The sequence below is a fragment of the Juglans microcarpa x Juglans regia genome, chromosome 4S (assembly GCF_004785595.1).
Source record: "Juglans microcarpa x Juglans regia isolate MS1-56 chromosome 4S, Jm3101_v1.0, whole genome shotgun sequence".
Lineage (NCBI taxonomy): Eukaryota > Viridiplantae > Streptophyta > Magnoliopsida > Fagales > Juglandaceae > Juglans > Juglans microcarpa x Juglans regia.
In genome coordinates this window covers 23,126,030-23,141,413 of record NC_054601.1, presented here as the reverse complement: position 1 = coordinate 23,141,413, position 15,384 = coordinate 23,126,030, and the positions used below count along the sequence as shown (strand labels likewise).

Below are 15,384 nucleotides of genomic sequence, written 5' to 3'. Positions count from 1 at the left end.
ACTCAAGACCAGTCAAGTTTCCTAAAGCTCGTGGGATTTTTCCTGAAAAACAATTGTGAGATAAGTTGAGGGCATATAGGGCTTTGAATTCTCCTATTTCTGCAGGTATATGTCCATAAAACCTGTTGCACGACAGGTCAAGTGAGGTGAAGATAGTTAGGACCTTCACCAACTCCAATTCTTGACCTTTTAATGTAACATTTACCGTAATTTGATAGGAGTGAACTGGCATTATATATTGGCCAGCCTTATTTTCGGTTCCTAACATTGCCTTCCAGCTAGAAAAGTAACGTATTGGAAACTTACCAACAAAATGGTTTGAGGCCAGGTATAAAATTTGAAGGTTGGACCATGTGGTATTAGCGTCTAGACAATTAATAGACCCATAAAATTGGTTAGATCGCAAAATAAGGACTCGCAATGTGTCTATGTTCTTCAAATAACATGGGAAGGTATCCTGAATGCGGTTGTTCCCGACGTCCAAAACCTCCAACTCTGTATTGCACTTGGCCAGGGATTTTGGTAGCTCTCCTTCTAGTTGATTTCCATGCAAAACCAAAGCTTTTAAACTACAGAAGTCTGAAAATGAATCAGGAATTATGCCAGCAAGATTGTTTCCCCCTAAATCCATCACGCTTAGTCTTGTACTCATTTCAATTAAGCATTGGGGAATCGTGCCAGTCAAGTGATTATGGGACAAGTCTAGAGCAACAAGATAGGTAGCTTTGCACAGTGACATAGGAATAGTCCCGTCAAATTTATTCCTTGAAACAAAGAAGAAAAAAGAGGGCAGCAGGTGTAGATCATAGTCCCAACGTGGAATGATGTTTTGAAAATTAAGTGTGAGAGTTGAAAGTTGCCCTTGGAGCTGGTTGGAGTGAAGGTCTATGATCCTCAATCTTGATACGGAAGTTTGGGAAGAGTTTAAATTCACATCTAGAGTCTCTAGACAATTATGAGAAAGATTCAAAAAGTCAAAACCGGGAAGTCTCCAGATCCAACTAGGTAGCTTCCCATGAATCTTGTTGTCAGAAATATCTAGTGTAAACAATTTAGAATTGTTTCTCGAGGAAATGGGAAACTTCCCAGTCAAACGGTTATTCTGCAGCGTCACGTGGGTGAGATTGGGCAAACCGAAGAGGTCTCTTGGCATTGAACCGTTGAGAAAGTTGTGCTCCATTCGTATCTCAGACAGCGACTCGCACCTCCCAAGTGTGTCCGGGATTGGACCGACCAATAAATTTTCCTTAGTATTCAGAGTCTCAAGCCGATTCCCAAATCACATATCAGGAGGCAGAGTACCAGTCAGTTTATTCCATGAAAGATAAAGAAGCTGAAGCTTCCCATTCTTTCCCAGCCTCTGAGGAATGATCCCGGTAAAGTTGTTCTCCCACAACCTCAACTCCTCCAGTTCCAGCATGTCGCCAATAGACTCAGGAATCTCGCCTGTAAAAACATTAGACGACAAGTCCAAGGATTTCAAGCTCACCAAGTTCCCGATCTCCAGTGGTATCTCGCCTGTAAAAACATTATACGACAAGTCCAAGGATTTCAAGCTCACCAAGTTCCCGATCTCCGGTGGTATCTCGCCTGTAAAAACATTATACCACAAGTCCAAGGATTTCAAGCGCACCAAGTTCCCGATCTCCGGTGGTATCTCGCCAGATAAGTTACAGTCTCTGGCTTCGAAAATAACTAGTTCCAATAGGTTCCCGATCTCCGAGGGTATGCCACCTTCATACTTATTTGAGTACCCAATGTAGAGCTCCCTGAGGTTGGTCAAGTTTCCTATCTCCTGCGGTATAGGACCTCCGAGTTCGTTATTGGATACGTCCAAGTATTCTAGGAATTTCCATTGCCCGAACTGGGGCGTTATCCGACCTGAGAAATAGTTACCACCTAGATTCAAATGGCGCAAGTTGGGCATTTGGGTGACGGCCAAGGGCAAGTCACCTGTCATGCGGTTGTGAGAGAGATCCAAAGCCTGAAGGTTCTTGAGGAGGGAGAGCTGGGAGGGGAAGCTCTCACTGGATAAGTTAAGACAGTCGTTGGCTTCGAAACGAACTAGTTCCGATAGGTTCCCGATCTCTTGGGGTATGCCACCTTCGTACATATTGGGGTACTGTCCAATGTAGAGCTCCCTGAGGTTCGTCAAGTTTCCTATCTCCTGCGGTATAGGACCTTGGAGCCTGTTACCGGATACGGCCAAGTATTCCAGGAACTCCCATTGCCCGAACTGGGGCGTTATCCGACCTGAGAAGTAGTTACCACCTAGATTCAAATGGCGCAAGTTGGGCATTTGAGTGACGGCCAAGGGCAAGTCACCTGTCATGCGGTTGTGAGAGAGATCCAAAGCCTGAAGGTTCTTGAGGAGGGAGAGCTGGGAGGGGAAGCTCTCACTGGATAAGTTAAGACAGCCGTTGGCTTCGAAACGAACTAGTTCCGATAGGTTCCCGATCTCTTGGGGTATGCCACCTTCGTACATATTGGTGTACTGTCCAATGTAGAGCTGCCTGAGGTTGGTCAAGTTTCCTATCTCCTGCGGTATAGGACCCCCAAGTTTGTTATTGGATACGTCCAAGTATTCTAGGAATTTCCATTGCCCGAACTGGGACGGGATCCCACCCGAGAAGAAGTTACGGCCGAGATGCAAATGGCGTAAGTTGGGCATTTGAGTGACGGCCAAGGGTAAGTCACCGGTCAAGTCGTTGTCGTAGAGATCCAAAACCTGAAGGTTCTTGAGGAGGGAGAGTTGGGAGGGGAAGCTGCCGTTGAAGCGATTGTCGGAGAGATTGAGGACGCGGAGGGCAGAGAGGGAAGAGAGCTCGGCGGGGATGGCCCCGGAGAGTTGATTGGAGGCGACGCAGAGGTTGGAGAGGAAACGGAGATGAGCCAGGTCAGGGGAGAGAGTACCAGAGAGACGAAGGTCTGAGAGGTCGAGGATGGTCACGCGATGACGGGAAGGGTGGCATGTGATACCCGACCAGGTGCAGTGGCTAGTGGAGGTGTTCCACATAGAAAGAGCTGATTGTGGGTCATCAGTCATGGAGGACTTGATGGAGAGGAGGGCTCTGTATTCCGAGAGGAGATATCCGCCGGAGAGGGTTGGATGGACGTGGAGAAGGCACATAATCAGAAGGGACAGGAGGAGTTGCATTTTTGTATTTCTCTGTACTTTCATTATTTGGTTTAGAGAGGTAATGAAGAAGCACATATGGAGCGGGAGTGAGAAAGATGTTTGTAATAAGTTAAGCGTGAAGTCTTATAATGGTGGTTTGAAAAGAAAAATTGAGACCCACCATGTATATTCATGTCTGTGGCTACAAGCTTTTCTGTAGTTTGGTAGGAAGAAAATAATCAGTGAGAAAGTATCTCGGATTCAATGTGTTTACGGAGGGTTCTTTCAAGGAAGACCACATAGGAGCTATTATGGCCCCTCTCTTTGCCCTAGAAGTCTTGTATAATGATCAATATATAGTTAAGGTTTCTTTAGTTCATTTAAAACTCCAAATCCACGTAAAATCTCATTTCCCGCAATATTCACTTGAGCAAGGTTTAAAGTAGTATCGAACAAACTTTCTCTCCAGCATTTTGATTGGTTCAATGTCAAGCTGCTTTGGTCTAGTAAACTTTGTAATTTGATGTGTCTTCTGAAATTTGAATTTATAGAGAATTGAGTTTGCTTTCAAATGCCATTAAGATTATGCTAATCCAATGTGGGGATTTAGGGGTGAGCATTGATCTAGTCGGAATCAGAATTCTCTAAATCTGAATCAAAGTCGTATCGAGTTCGAATCTGAACTCCACCTCTGACTCTGACTTGTCAGAACAGAGTCAAATTTGGGATTTCTTGAGTTTTTTTTTTTTTTTTTTAATTTCATATTTAGCTACTTTTTAAACAAAAGTTTTTTGTGGACTTTTGAATTTCAAATTTACTAAAAACATAATTAAACCTCTTTGAAGAATATCAACAAAATGCCCTTGTTAATGGTCATTCCACATCAGTATTTACAGTAAATCTTTAATTATAAAAAATATTAACCATAAATACAATAGGAGTTTAACAACAAAGTAAAAAAATCACAAGTCTACAATTCAGCTACTGCCATGTATACTATATTAGTCACTAGTGTCTAAATTATTTATAACTTACTTATATACTAGACTTATTTTTAGTATCTAATTAGAGCATTGGCATTGGATTAGCCAAATGCCTTTTCATCTTTATATTTGACTAATTTTAACAATAACTGGCCCACATTGAATTAGCCAAAGACTTTTCATCTCAAATATGAGTTACAGTAATTTCATTTTACTTTTCAAATATGAAAAGTCCTGTAGCTTGTCTAAACCCATTGTTTATTATATTTTGTCTCCTTCTCTCTCCCACGGCTCTTTTCCTTGATATTGTGTGATGAAATTTTATTTATTAGATTGTAAAAATGAAAGTGAATATAATTATTAGAGATTATAGGAGGTTATGAAAATATAATTAATTAATTATAAAAATATAAAAATAAAAAATAATAATATTTTATTATTATAGAGAGTGTGATGACTAATCCAATGTAGACTTTAAGTTTTGAATGATTAGCTAAAAGTGAAAAAGTTACATATTAGTCAAAATTTGAAGAATAAAATAGCCAATCCAATGCCAATGCTCTTACATATTATTATACTTTAGTAAATTAATATTATGTATTATTGACTTATTATACTAGACTTATTCGTTATTTCTATATCAGCGTCTAATTTATTTATATACTAGATTTATACTATGAAGTCTAATTACATGTTTTTATACTAATGTCTAACTTATTTATAACTTAATTATATACTAAATTTTTTAGTGTCTAATTACATGTTATTATACTTTAGTAAATTAGTATTATGTGTTATTAACTTATTATACTAGACTTATTTCAATACCAGTATCTAACTCATTTTTTGTAACACCCCGTATTTTAGTGTATTTTTACTGAAGGAATTATTTTTATGTAATTAAAATAATTTCTCTTATTTTAATTTGGTTGGATTTTAGTGAGTTTATTTCTATGATTTTTATTTGGTGAAAATTAATTTTTATGTGCTTTCTTAATATTTATTTATTGTTGTGCATTTACATTGCTTTTAATATTTAAATTAATTACCGTGGGATTTAATTATTTCAATTTGACTTTACCATTACGTTTAAATTATTTTATTTAACTTGTGGTTTTAAAATCGTTTCCGTTGGATCATTTTTGTGACCTAAGTTATGAGGATTGGACCTCATTTCTTTTTCCCTCTTTTTCTTTCCTCTCCTTTTTCTTTTCCTCTTTTTTTTCTTTTTTCTTTTCTCCTTATTCCTTCCTCTCCCGCGCGATTCCTCTCTCTCCTCCCCTCTCCTCCGCCCGTTTCCCTTATCCACTCCCAGCGCCGCCGTCCGCCGGCGGTGGTCGTCACCGCCCAGCCCATTAGACTCCCCAGCCGCCGGCCGTCCTACCCCACCAGTATCACCGCCGTTCGTGCCGCCGTTAGCCTCCACGAAGCCCACGAAACCCACGACGCCGCGGCACGTCTTCCTCCATTGCGCCGCCGTCGCGCCACCTCCGGCCACCATCTTCCTACCACTTCATCCCCGGCCTCTTGGCAACCCATTGGACCCAACCCCAGCTCCGATCCGTCACCGGTGAAGCCCCACCAAGTCCATCTCCGATTTGCACTTTTCGGGCCTAAAACCGCCCCTTGCGCCGCCACCCACGGCAAACCACCACCACCACTAGCTTCACCGACCTCCCTAGGCCCTACCCTATCAATCTTGGGTCTTCGTTTGTCCTCGTTGGAAAGTTGGTAATTGTGACCCACGGCCACAGTGTATTTTACACTGTGGTGTTGCTCAAACGTCGCTTTTTTTCAACTTCGCGATCCTCGGAAAATTATTATATTGCACTGTAAGTATTTCTCCAAAGAACTTTCGTAATTTAAATGTATTTTTGCACTAACCCATTTCACTGTGTTTTTGGCATGCCGGACTGAGTCCGAGGAGTTCGGGGGTCGGATGGATTTGTGATTGGAGTTGTTTGGTTGATTTGGTTGATTGGATATTTGTTGTTGATGGGTTGTTTGGATATTGTGTTGGTACATGTGCATTTCATTATTTCATGCATGATCATGTTTGTAAAAGAAAACTGGGTTTTCGTGTATTGCATTCATGTTCATGTGCTTTGAAAAGCTATGATTTTATGTGAGAATAATTTTGGTGCGTGTGTATCACGACCCCAAGCCGAGATGGGGCATTAACTCGGTGGAGCTCCTCTGGTTACTCGGGAGCGGAATATACTGAGTAACGTCCCCTGGGTTGTCGCCGGGCGACAATGGGATCGGACGAGATGGTCTCGTGCCGACTCCGTGGTCCTTCTGCTGGCGGGGACTAGAGGATGTCTGGCCACGTACGCGCTGGGCGCGGAACTGGGCATCGCTCGTTGCGTAGTGTGAGTGCTTGGCCACGTACGCGCTGGGCGCGGAACTGAGCACCGCTGCGAAGCCAGGACGTGCGGATGGTCCATAGGGGAGACCATGGTGCATATGGAAATAATGCATGGTGCATTTGGTATTAATGCACTATTTTCTGGGAAAATAGTGCGAGTTGATTTTTTGGGTAAATCATTTTCTGGGAAAATGTTTTACGGATATTTTGGGCCAAATGGGATTTTGGCGTGTGTTGGAAAATTATCATTTTCGGGAAAAATAATGTTTTGTGGAAAATGCATGTTTTCATGTGCATGCATGTTAGTTGCATTTAATACATTTTGTATTATATTGTTGTTTGGGTTATACTTACCTGCGAGACCATTTTGTGGTGTCGCAGATTTTGATGCTGAGGAGGAGGAGGGCGAGCCGGAGGAGACGGCTCCGCCTGAGGAGTGATCTAGGATCACTCGTTTGTACATTTAGAACTATTGTAAAAATATTTTCAGGGATGACTGTATAACTGCTATTTAAATCTTTACTGATGTTTGATTGTAATTAAATTCTGGTACTTAGTTGACTATCCGCTGCGATATTTTATTTGAACACTGTTGCATTTACACACACTGGCACTTCGTTGGGATGTGTGACCGTGTTGTCACCATCCTGGCGTCTCGATCCCTGTGTATTTTTATAAGGGGGATTGGGGGCGCCACATTTTTATACTTGTTTGGATGTAGTAATACTATAATGTTTACAAATACTATTATTAGTTTATTTATATTATAGTATAAGTATATTATTATTTTATAATAATTAGCTTATACTAGTATATTATTAAATTTGACTCTATAAGTTCTAGTTATATAACTAAATAACTATACTAGTATATATGATCCATATATAGATAAATACATATTTTTATAACATATGTATAATATTGCAGTCATATTCGGAGCTGGAGTCGATCAGGTGATGCCTTCGACTCCAACTGAAAAACTAAAATAAAATAAAATAAAAAATATCCGATTCCGAGTCCGACACATTTTTATAGGAGTTGGTGCGGAGTTGGATTTTCAGATCAATAGTTATGATTCATTTACTCTAATGGGATCAATCTCATCAGATTTTATGAATTTGTAATTTTTAAACCTTTTCTTTTCCAATTACAAGCAAAACTCTACTAAAAATATTTACAACTTATTAAGTTTTGTTATAATAATATGCAAACATATTATTTGTACATCAATACACCCAAATAACGAATAATAAATAAATTCCCATAAAAAAATAATAAAAAAATAATTAGTTACAAGAATCAAACAACAAAAAATAAATAAACAATAATGCACATATATTTTTGTGGAGATTGACGCGATTCTCTGCTTCTTTCTGTAATTTTTCTGTTTCAATTCACGTAGTTTTAATTTTTCTGTTTTTCTCCTTCTTTTCTGCCAAAGCTTATTCATCAAAGTTGCGTTATTTGTTGATTGGATTTAAAAGTTAAAAGATCGATCGATTGAAAAATAAAACGCGATTTGGGGAGGAAATAGGAATCTTTCTATCTAAAGTAATTCAATGGGCCAGTTTTGTTGGTTAACATGGAGATAGGTTGTTGCATGCGGAGATAGTATAGATATTTTGTGAATAATAATAAAATAATAAAAAAATATTAAATATTACAATATAAAAAAATAAAAAATAGATAAAAAAAAAATGTCAAAATAATATAAAGTAGTGGAGTATGCTGAAAACACTCCAAGCTGGCAAGATGGATCTCATTCCTATTGGAGCTAAATCCGAGTCTCACAAATCATGTTGGGTTCATATTCTTTTTAAGTAAACTTACAAAGTGGTATGCTTCTTGCTTGACAAAGTCAAGTGACTCCCAAGAGTCAAGACGATCAGTCATCTCTTCGTAAAGCTTGTAATTGGATGATGGATTGATTTATAATCAAAACTATTTCACCCCACTACAAGAGATATGGTCTTAACAAATCTCAATTTCGTCCTAAATTAGTTTTGGAAATGAAAATTTTTCGTCTCTATTTTATCTCTAAAAGACCGTCTCAAAAGGTTTTTGAAAACAAAATTCAATTTTCATCTTAAAATATCATTTTTAGGGATGAAATTTGGTAAAACCACACGGGAAGTCAGTAATAGATAGGGATGACAAACGTGTTGCTTTACGTTTAAGAGACATCTCTATTTAAAATTGTAACAAATTATTATTCAAACAAACGTTACAGATATTTATAAGAATAATACTTATAAAAATTCATGTTTAAAATTCATTCAGTAGCAAGATGAATCTCATTCCTATTGGAACTAAATCCGAGTCTCACAAATATGTCGGGTTCATATTCTTTTTAAGTAAACTTTAAAAGGTTGTTGGGGATCGAGGAATCTTCCTGGTATAGTTCTTGGTTGACAAAGTTTAGTAACTCCCAAGAATAAAGACGATCAGTCATATCCTAGTAAAGTTTGTTGGATGATAGATTAACTTATAATCAAAACAACTTCTCCCATCACAACCTTCATGCTCTTATATTATTTAAGAACAATGAAAATTAATATTTAAGATATATTTTTCATTGATGATGCTAATAATCTTGGAAGATAGGTCTTCCCATTCTTTTACTTTTAAGGTCTCGTTTAGATTGAGAAGTGATCTCAACTCATCTCATCATATTATTACAATTTTCTCAAATTTACACACAAAATATAATAAACAATTTAAAATTTTCAAATTCTAAAACAATAATAATATAAAAAAATAAAATATTCTAACAATATTTTATTCAACTCATCTAAAACCATTTCATCTCATCTCATCTCGAAATCCAAACTAGCCTTTATTTTTTACCTTGTAACTTCCAAAAAGCATTAGATTGGATATCATTTCTATTGGAACTAAATCCATCATGTCTCACATTCAATGGGTCCAGTTCCAGCAGAAAACTAAACCCAAGCATATAAAACCATGTGTAAGTTAATCTTACTTCAACAAATCACCTCTGGTTCAATTTTTTTTTTTTTATTGTTAGACTTTGAATTAAATAATTAAATTCATCATTTCCAATCAACTTAGGCTTTTGCTACATTTTAACTTGGGCTTAAACTTTGCGACCAGGAACGATAAATAATGCTATGTTGCACAAATATCGACGACGCTCACATAGGCTTAGGTGAACTTCCAACCAAATTTCAATTTACCACCGATTGGGGCTTTTCAATTGCAACAGACATTTGAGCTCTTCCCTCTCTACCTTAAAACAGAAGTATGATCGAAGAATGTAAAGAAGCTCGAAATCAACTCGTAAAACTTGATTTTGCTCGATTCATTTATTAAACGATCGAGTTGTTTGTTAACAGAAATTATCACCAGTCATTAATAAAATTGAATAATAAAATATAAAAGAATTATTTAGACGTTTTCAAGACGTTCGGTCGACTGAGTAATAGTATAGCCAAGCGAACGCATGCAACTTGGTTGGAAGTTGGAACCTCATTGCTCATCATGATCAGTAGCTTCGTCCTTAATTTCCACGATCGAGCATCACTTTATATATAATTTTCTAGTTATATGTCTTTCTTGCACATGCACTCACTCTACTTTATGCTAATTTCTAAGTCAAGCAGTAGTAGGGTCATATATAAGCACTTTATGCCAAAGTTTATTCATTAAAGATGCTTTATTTGTTGAATCTCTAGCATTAAAGTTGCTTTATTTGTTGAATCTCTAACATTTATTGATTGGACTTAAAAGTTAAAGCTCGATTGAAAAATAAGAAGCGATTTGGAGAGGAATCTTTCTAGTATGCTTTTCTCTTGACAACTCTAACGACTCCAGACTACTAACTCATATCTTGATAAAGTATTGTCTGGATTCGAAATTTACGTTAACTTATTTTATCTCATCATATAATTTTCTTAAATTTATACATAAAATATAATAAATAATTCAATTTTTTTTAAATTTCAAAATAATATTAATATTAAAAATAATATTCTATCAATATTTTATTCAACTCATCTAAAATCATCTCAACTCATCTATGAATCTAAACGGTCCAAGTCTTCTAAACTATGTATTGAACTTATAAAAAAACTACTTTCACCCATTATAAGCAAATAATCATATAAAAAGAATAAAAGTTAAAGCTATATTGAATAAATAAAAAAGCATTGGATTGGATCTCATTCCTATTGGAACTAAATCCGAGTCTCACATTCAATATATATATATATAATATATGGATCCAGTCCAACAACAAACTAAACACAACGGCCTTATAAAAACATCTGTAAGTTAAATCATGTCGGGTTCATATTCTTTTTTTTTTTGTTAGACGGTAAATTAAATAATTAAATTTATCATTTACAATCAACTTAGGCTTATGCTACATTTTGACCCATATATGCTTGAACTTTGCGAGCAGGAACGATAAATAATGCTATGTTGCACAAATATCGACGACTCTCACATAGGCTTCGGTGAACTAGAAAGATAATTTCAATTCACCACTCATTGGGGCTTTTCAATTGCAACTTGAACTTTGCAAATGGAAGGGAATGCAACATACATTTCAGCGCTTCTTTCTCTACCTTAAACATGATAAGTATGAGAGAAGAAAGAAAAGGAAGCTTGAGATCAACTCGGTCAGACACGATTAAGCTCAATTCATTTCTTAAACAAGTTGTTCGTCAACACAAAATTATGATAAGTAATTAATGATAACACTTCTATACAAATTGGCTCGACTTGTATAAGCTCGTATAAATTAATCGAATGATTTTGTATTTAATTTTAATAATATTAATTAACTCCGTCATTATAATAAGATTATTTAAAAACGTATGAGAAATCATGTTCCTAATATTAAACATGTTATTTGAGTCTTTATGAATCTAATTGTTAATATTTAGAAAGATATTAGTAGAAACTCAAAGTTTATTTATCAACATTGCAGATAAAATTATCAAATAAAATATAAAAAATCTATTTATCTAAATCAAACAACTCATGAACAAGTTTGAACATTAAATTAGGAGTCCGATGTACTCCGAGATTTCAATTTGGGACTTTCTTCTTCTCCTTTTTTTTTTTTTTTTTGTTTTAATTATTATTACATTCATATGCGTGGTAGGCATTCCCAAAATCGAATGCTGTCAGGATCGTTCCGGAACTCGTGACCGAATATCAGAAAAAAGACTTGCACACATGGGTATGTTGCCAATGTTGACAAGAACTTGGAATGATGGCAAAATGCATAGAAATTAAGCAAGGATGACGTCTTGCATTTTCCATGCCACCACAATTCCATATCCGAAATAGACCAAGCATGTCTTGCTAGGTGATGAGCTGCTGCATTAGCCATACGGGAATTATGTTAGATCTAACAGTGCATAAATATGAGCATAAGTCTTCTAATTTCAGTGCTAACAGTTCTTCTAGAAGAAAAAGGTGAATCAACACTGTTTATTTCCTCTATTAAGTGTAAACAATCACTCTCAATAAGAAGATTGTGAAAGCCAATCTGAAAATATAATTTGAGACCCCTCAAGACAGCCATAGCGTCCACATTTTCTGGTTCTAAGAATTCATCTTCAACTTTGCTAAGTGACATGATCACCTCACCACAATCACTGTGCATATTAGCTCCAATTCCAGTTTTATTGCAATCAAAGAAGAGAGCCCCATCTACATTTAGTTTAAACCAGTCTGATGGAGGAGGAATCCATCTATAATTCAGGCTTTTGACCTAAACCTGCTATTGAGAACATGTGGATTGAAAACCTTTCAAGGAGAGAGCATGGCTTATAACTTGTTGAGGGTGCAGCTTCACACTTTCATGAATCATTTTATTCGTTCTAAACCAGAATCTCCATGCCATAAGAATAAAATCTGTGAAACATTCAGTAGACTGTGTAGAAAAGATGTCCATAGCAGTTAGCAGAAAAGATCTGAAGAAATCCAGTTTCTATAAAATAGCAAATTTGGATACCCAATATGCATGTATATCTAGACAAAAGATCAGTGCATGGGCTATATCTTCCATTGAGTTATCACAGAAACAGCAAGAGCCATCCACCATCACCCTTTTCCTGACTAGATTAAATTTTTTCGGAAGAATCTCTTTACATGCCCTCCATGCAAACATTCTGACTTTATGAGGACTTTTTGGTCTCCACATGGCTTTCCAAAACTTCTTTCTTGAGGCCTCAGCTGATATCTCCCTTGTATTAATGGTAGTTAACCCCTTAAAAAATATGTATACACTTCGAATAGAAAAAGCTCCACTCCTTTCATGTTCCCATATCCATTTGTCAGGTTCATTTGTAAAACTGGGATGAATCCTCAACACTGCCTTAGCTATTTTTGGATTGAAGAGAGTCCTGATCTTAGGTATATTCCACCAATGTGTACTACAATCAATTAAAGAAGAGACTTGATCATCCAATTCTGTCTGTGCATTTCTGTGTTGGTTATACATAACAGAAACATCATTACTCAGTTTTTGAAAACCAGGAATCCAAGAGTCATTAAGGATATGTATACTGCTGCCATTACCCACACTCCATCTCCCTCCTTTGATCAATAGATTTTTAGCCTCCCATATCCCTCTCCATGCAAAAGAGGGTGAATTACCAAGAGTGGCCTAAAAAAGATTAGAAGTAGGGAAGTATCTGGAACTGTAAATCTTATAGAACAAACTATCTGTGCACTGCAGTAGCCTCCAACTTTGTTTGGCTAGCATAGCCATATTAAATGTTTCCAAATCTTTGAAGCCTAAACCTCCTACGCTTTTAGGCTTACACATACTATGTCAACTTACCCAATGGATCTTTTTTTCTTCTTTCTTCTATCCCCATCAGTAGCTTGCCATCATTCCTTCAAGATCAACACATAACTTATGGGGGAGTTTAAAACAAGACATGGCATAGAATGGAATAGCTAAAGCCACAACTTTGAGCAACACCTCCCTTCCCCCTTGAGAAAAAATATTGTCCTTCCAACCTTGTAATTTCAACCATACTTTATGCCTAATCTTTGCAAATGCAGTCAACTTTGATTTACCAACTAAAGGTGGTAAACCTAAGTATTTGTCATAGTGCTAAATCTGAGAATTTCCCCATAGATTCATAATAGCTCTCTTCTTAGTAGCCTCAGTATTCTAACTAAATACCATGGCAGTCTTGTCTTGATTAATTAATTGTCCTGAAGCATCCCCATAACATTCAGAAGCTCAAGTAATCTGCCATTAGTTTCAACACTAGCAATACAAAAGATGAGGCTGTCATCTGCAAACAACAGATGATTCAAGCTTGGGGTCCCTCTATAGAATTTGATACCATGATGGAATTTAAAATTGATTCTCTTCTCAGTAAACCAATTAAACCTTCAGTACACAACAAGAATAGATAAAGAGAGATGGGGTCATCTTGTCACAATCCTCTAGAAGGAATAATATGTCCAGTAGGAGTTCATTGGTTAGAACAGAAAATGAGGCACTTTGAACACATTTCATAACAAGTTTGGTTAAACTCTCATGGAATCCAAGCTTTAACAAAACTGCTTCAAGAAAGGGCCATTCCACCCTATAATAAGCTTTACTTATGTCTAGCTTTAATGACATATAACCCTTCTTAGCCCTCATTTTCCTTTTTAAAAAATGAAAAACCTCATGAGCAACAAGGACATTATCCGAGATCAATCTACCAGGTAAGAAGGCAGATTGTGTTTCTGATACAACAGTAGGTAAGACATTTTTAATCTTATTAGCAATGACTTTGGGTATCAAATTGTATATTACATTACAAAGACTTATGGGTCTAAAATCATTGACTCTAACATGATTTTTCTTCTTAGGGACCATGGTAATAAAAGTGTGGTGCTTGAGGAAAATCACCAGAATTTAAAGCATAAAGGACAGCAATAGATATAGAATTACCAATTTGAGGCCAGAATTGTTGACAGAATAAAGGGGGCGTTCCATCAGGACCTGGTACTTTCGCCGGGTGCATTTCTTTCAGAGCTCTACTATCCACAGAATATGGCTTAATAAGATCTGCATTCATCTCCACTGTGACTTTACTGTCTATGTTATCCAGCACATAAGACATATTATGTGTACCTACAAAGGAAAACAAAGAAGAAAAATAGTTAATGATGAGGTTATCACAACATTCTCCTTCATGCCAATGACCTTCATCCATGAGTTTAAAGATTTTGTTCTTGTTTTGTCTTTAAGATGCTTTAGCATGGAAGAACCTAGTATTTTGACCACCTTCAGCTAACCACAGGGCTCGAGATCTCTACTTCTACACCACTTCTTCCTTACTCAGCCATTTATGAACTTCATCAGATGCTGCACTAACTTCCGTAGAGTTTAGTTCAAGGGGGTCTCTTTGTTGCACCAGTTTCAGTTTCTGTCGTGCTTTCTGCATATTAGAATGCACTTTACCAAATTGAACTTTATTCCATAATTGTAAATTAGTAGCACAACCAAAGATACTAGACATAACATCTTCTAAGTATGACTGATTACCAAGCAGGTTCCAATAGTTAGTCACAATCTGTTTACACCCATCTTCCCCTAACCACATAGCCTCAAATCTAAAAGGCTTAGGGCTTCATCTTCTAGGTTGGACACCCCAAACATCAATCCACAATGGTAAGTGATCTGAGGAACTGGACACCCCATGAAATACAGCAACCTTTTCAAACATATGACACCAAGCTAGATTCCCCAAAAATATGTCCAATCGTTCAAAAACTAGTGTTGAGTCTTCCCACTCGTTACACCATGTGTATCTTGCGCCACTAGACCCAAGTTCCTTCAAATTGTAGTAAGATAATAACAGGCAGAAGTCCACCATTTGTTGGCAGGTCTATTCCGCCCTCCCCATTTTTCTCCCTGAGCTAGGATC

General features: G+C 36.9%; 2 protein-coding genes across 3 annotated transcripts in view; both read right to left on the bottom strand.

Annotated features, from left to right (window-relative positions):
* LOC121262559 (leucine-rich repeat receptor-like serine/threonine-protein kinase BAM1) overlaps positions 1-3,438 on the bottom strand; it is a 119,923-nt gene extending 116,485 nt beyond the window's left edge. Inside the window, exons 1-2 of one of the 2 annotated variants that reach the window (XM_041165081.1) lie at positions 2,760-3,438; positions 1,519-2,387 (exon numbers count right to left, since the gene is read on the bottom strand). In XM_041165081.1, the coding sequence (XP_041021015.1) occupies positions 1,519-2,387; positions 2,760-3,214 (1,324 nt within the window). In that variant the 5' untranslated portion in view covers positions 3,215-3,438. Of the gene's footprint in view, positions 1-1,518; positions 2,388-2,562 lie in introns of both variants that reach the window. The other variant, XM_041165082.1, reaches the window with a different exon arrangement.
* The window catches only part of LOC121262558 (leucine-rich repeat receptor-like serine/threonine-protein kinase BAM2), a 100,260-nt gene that overhangs the window by 70,961 nt on the left and 13,915 nt on the right, over positions 1-15,384 (bottom strand). The gene's annotated exons all lie outside the window — the stretch shown is intronic.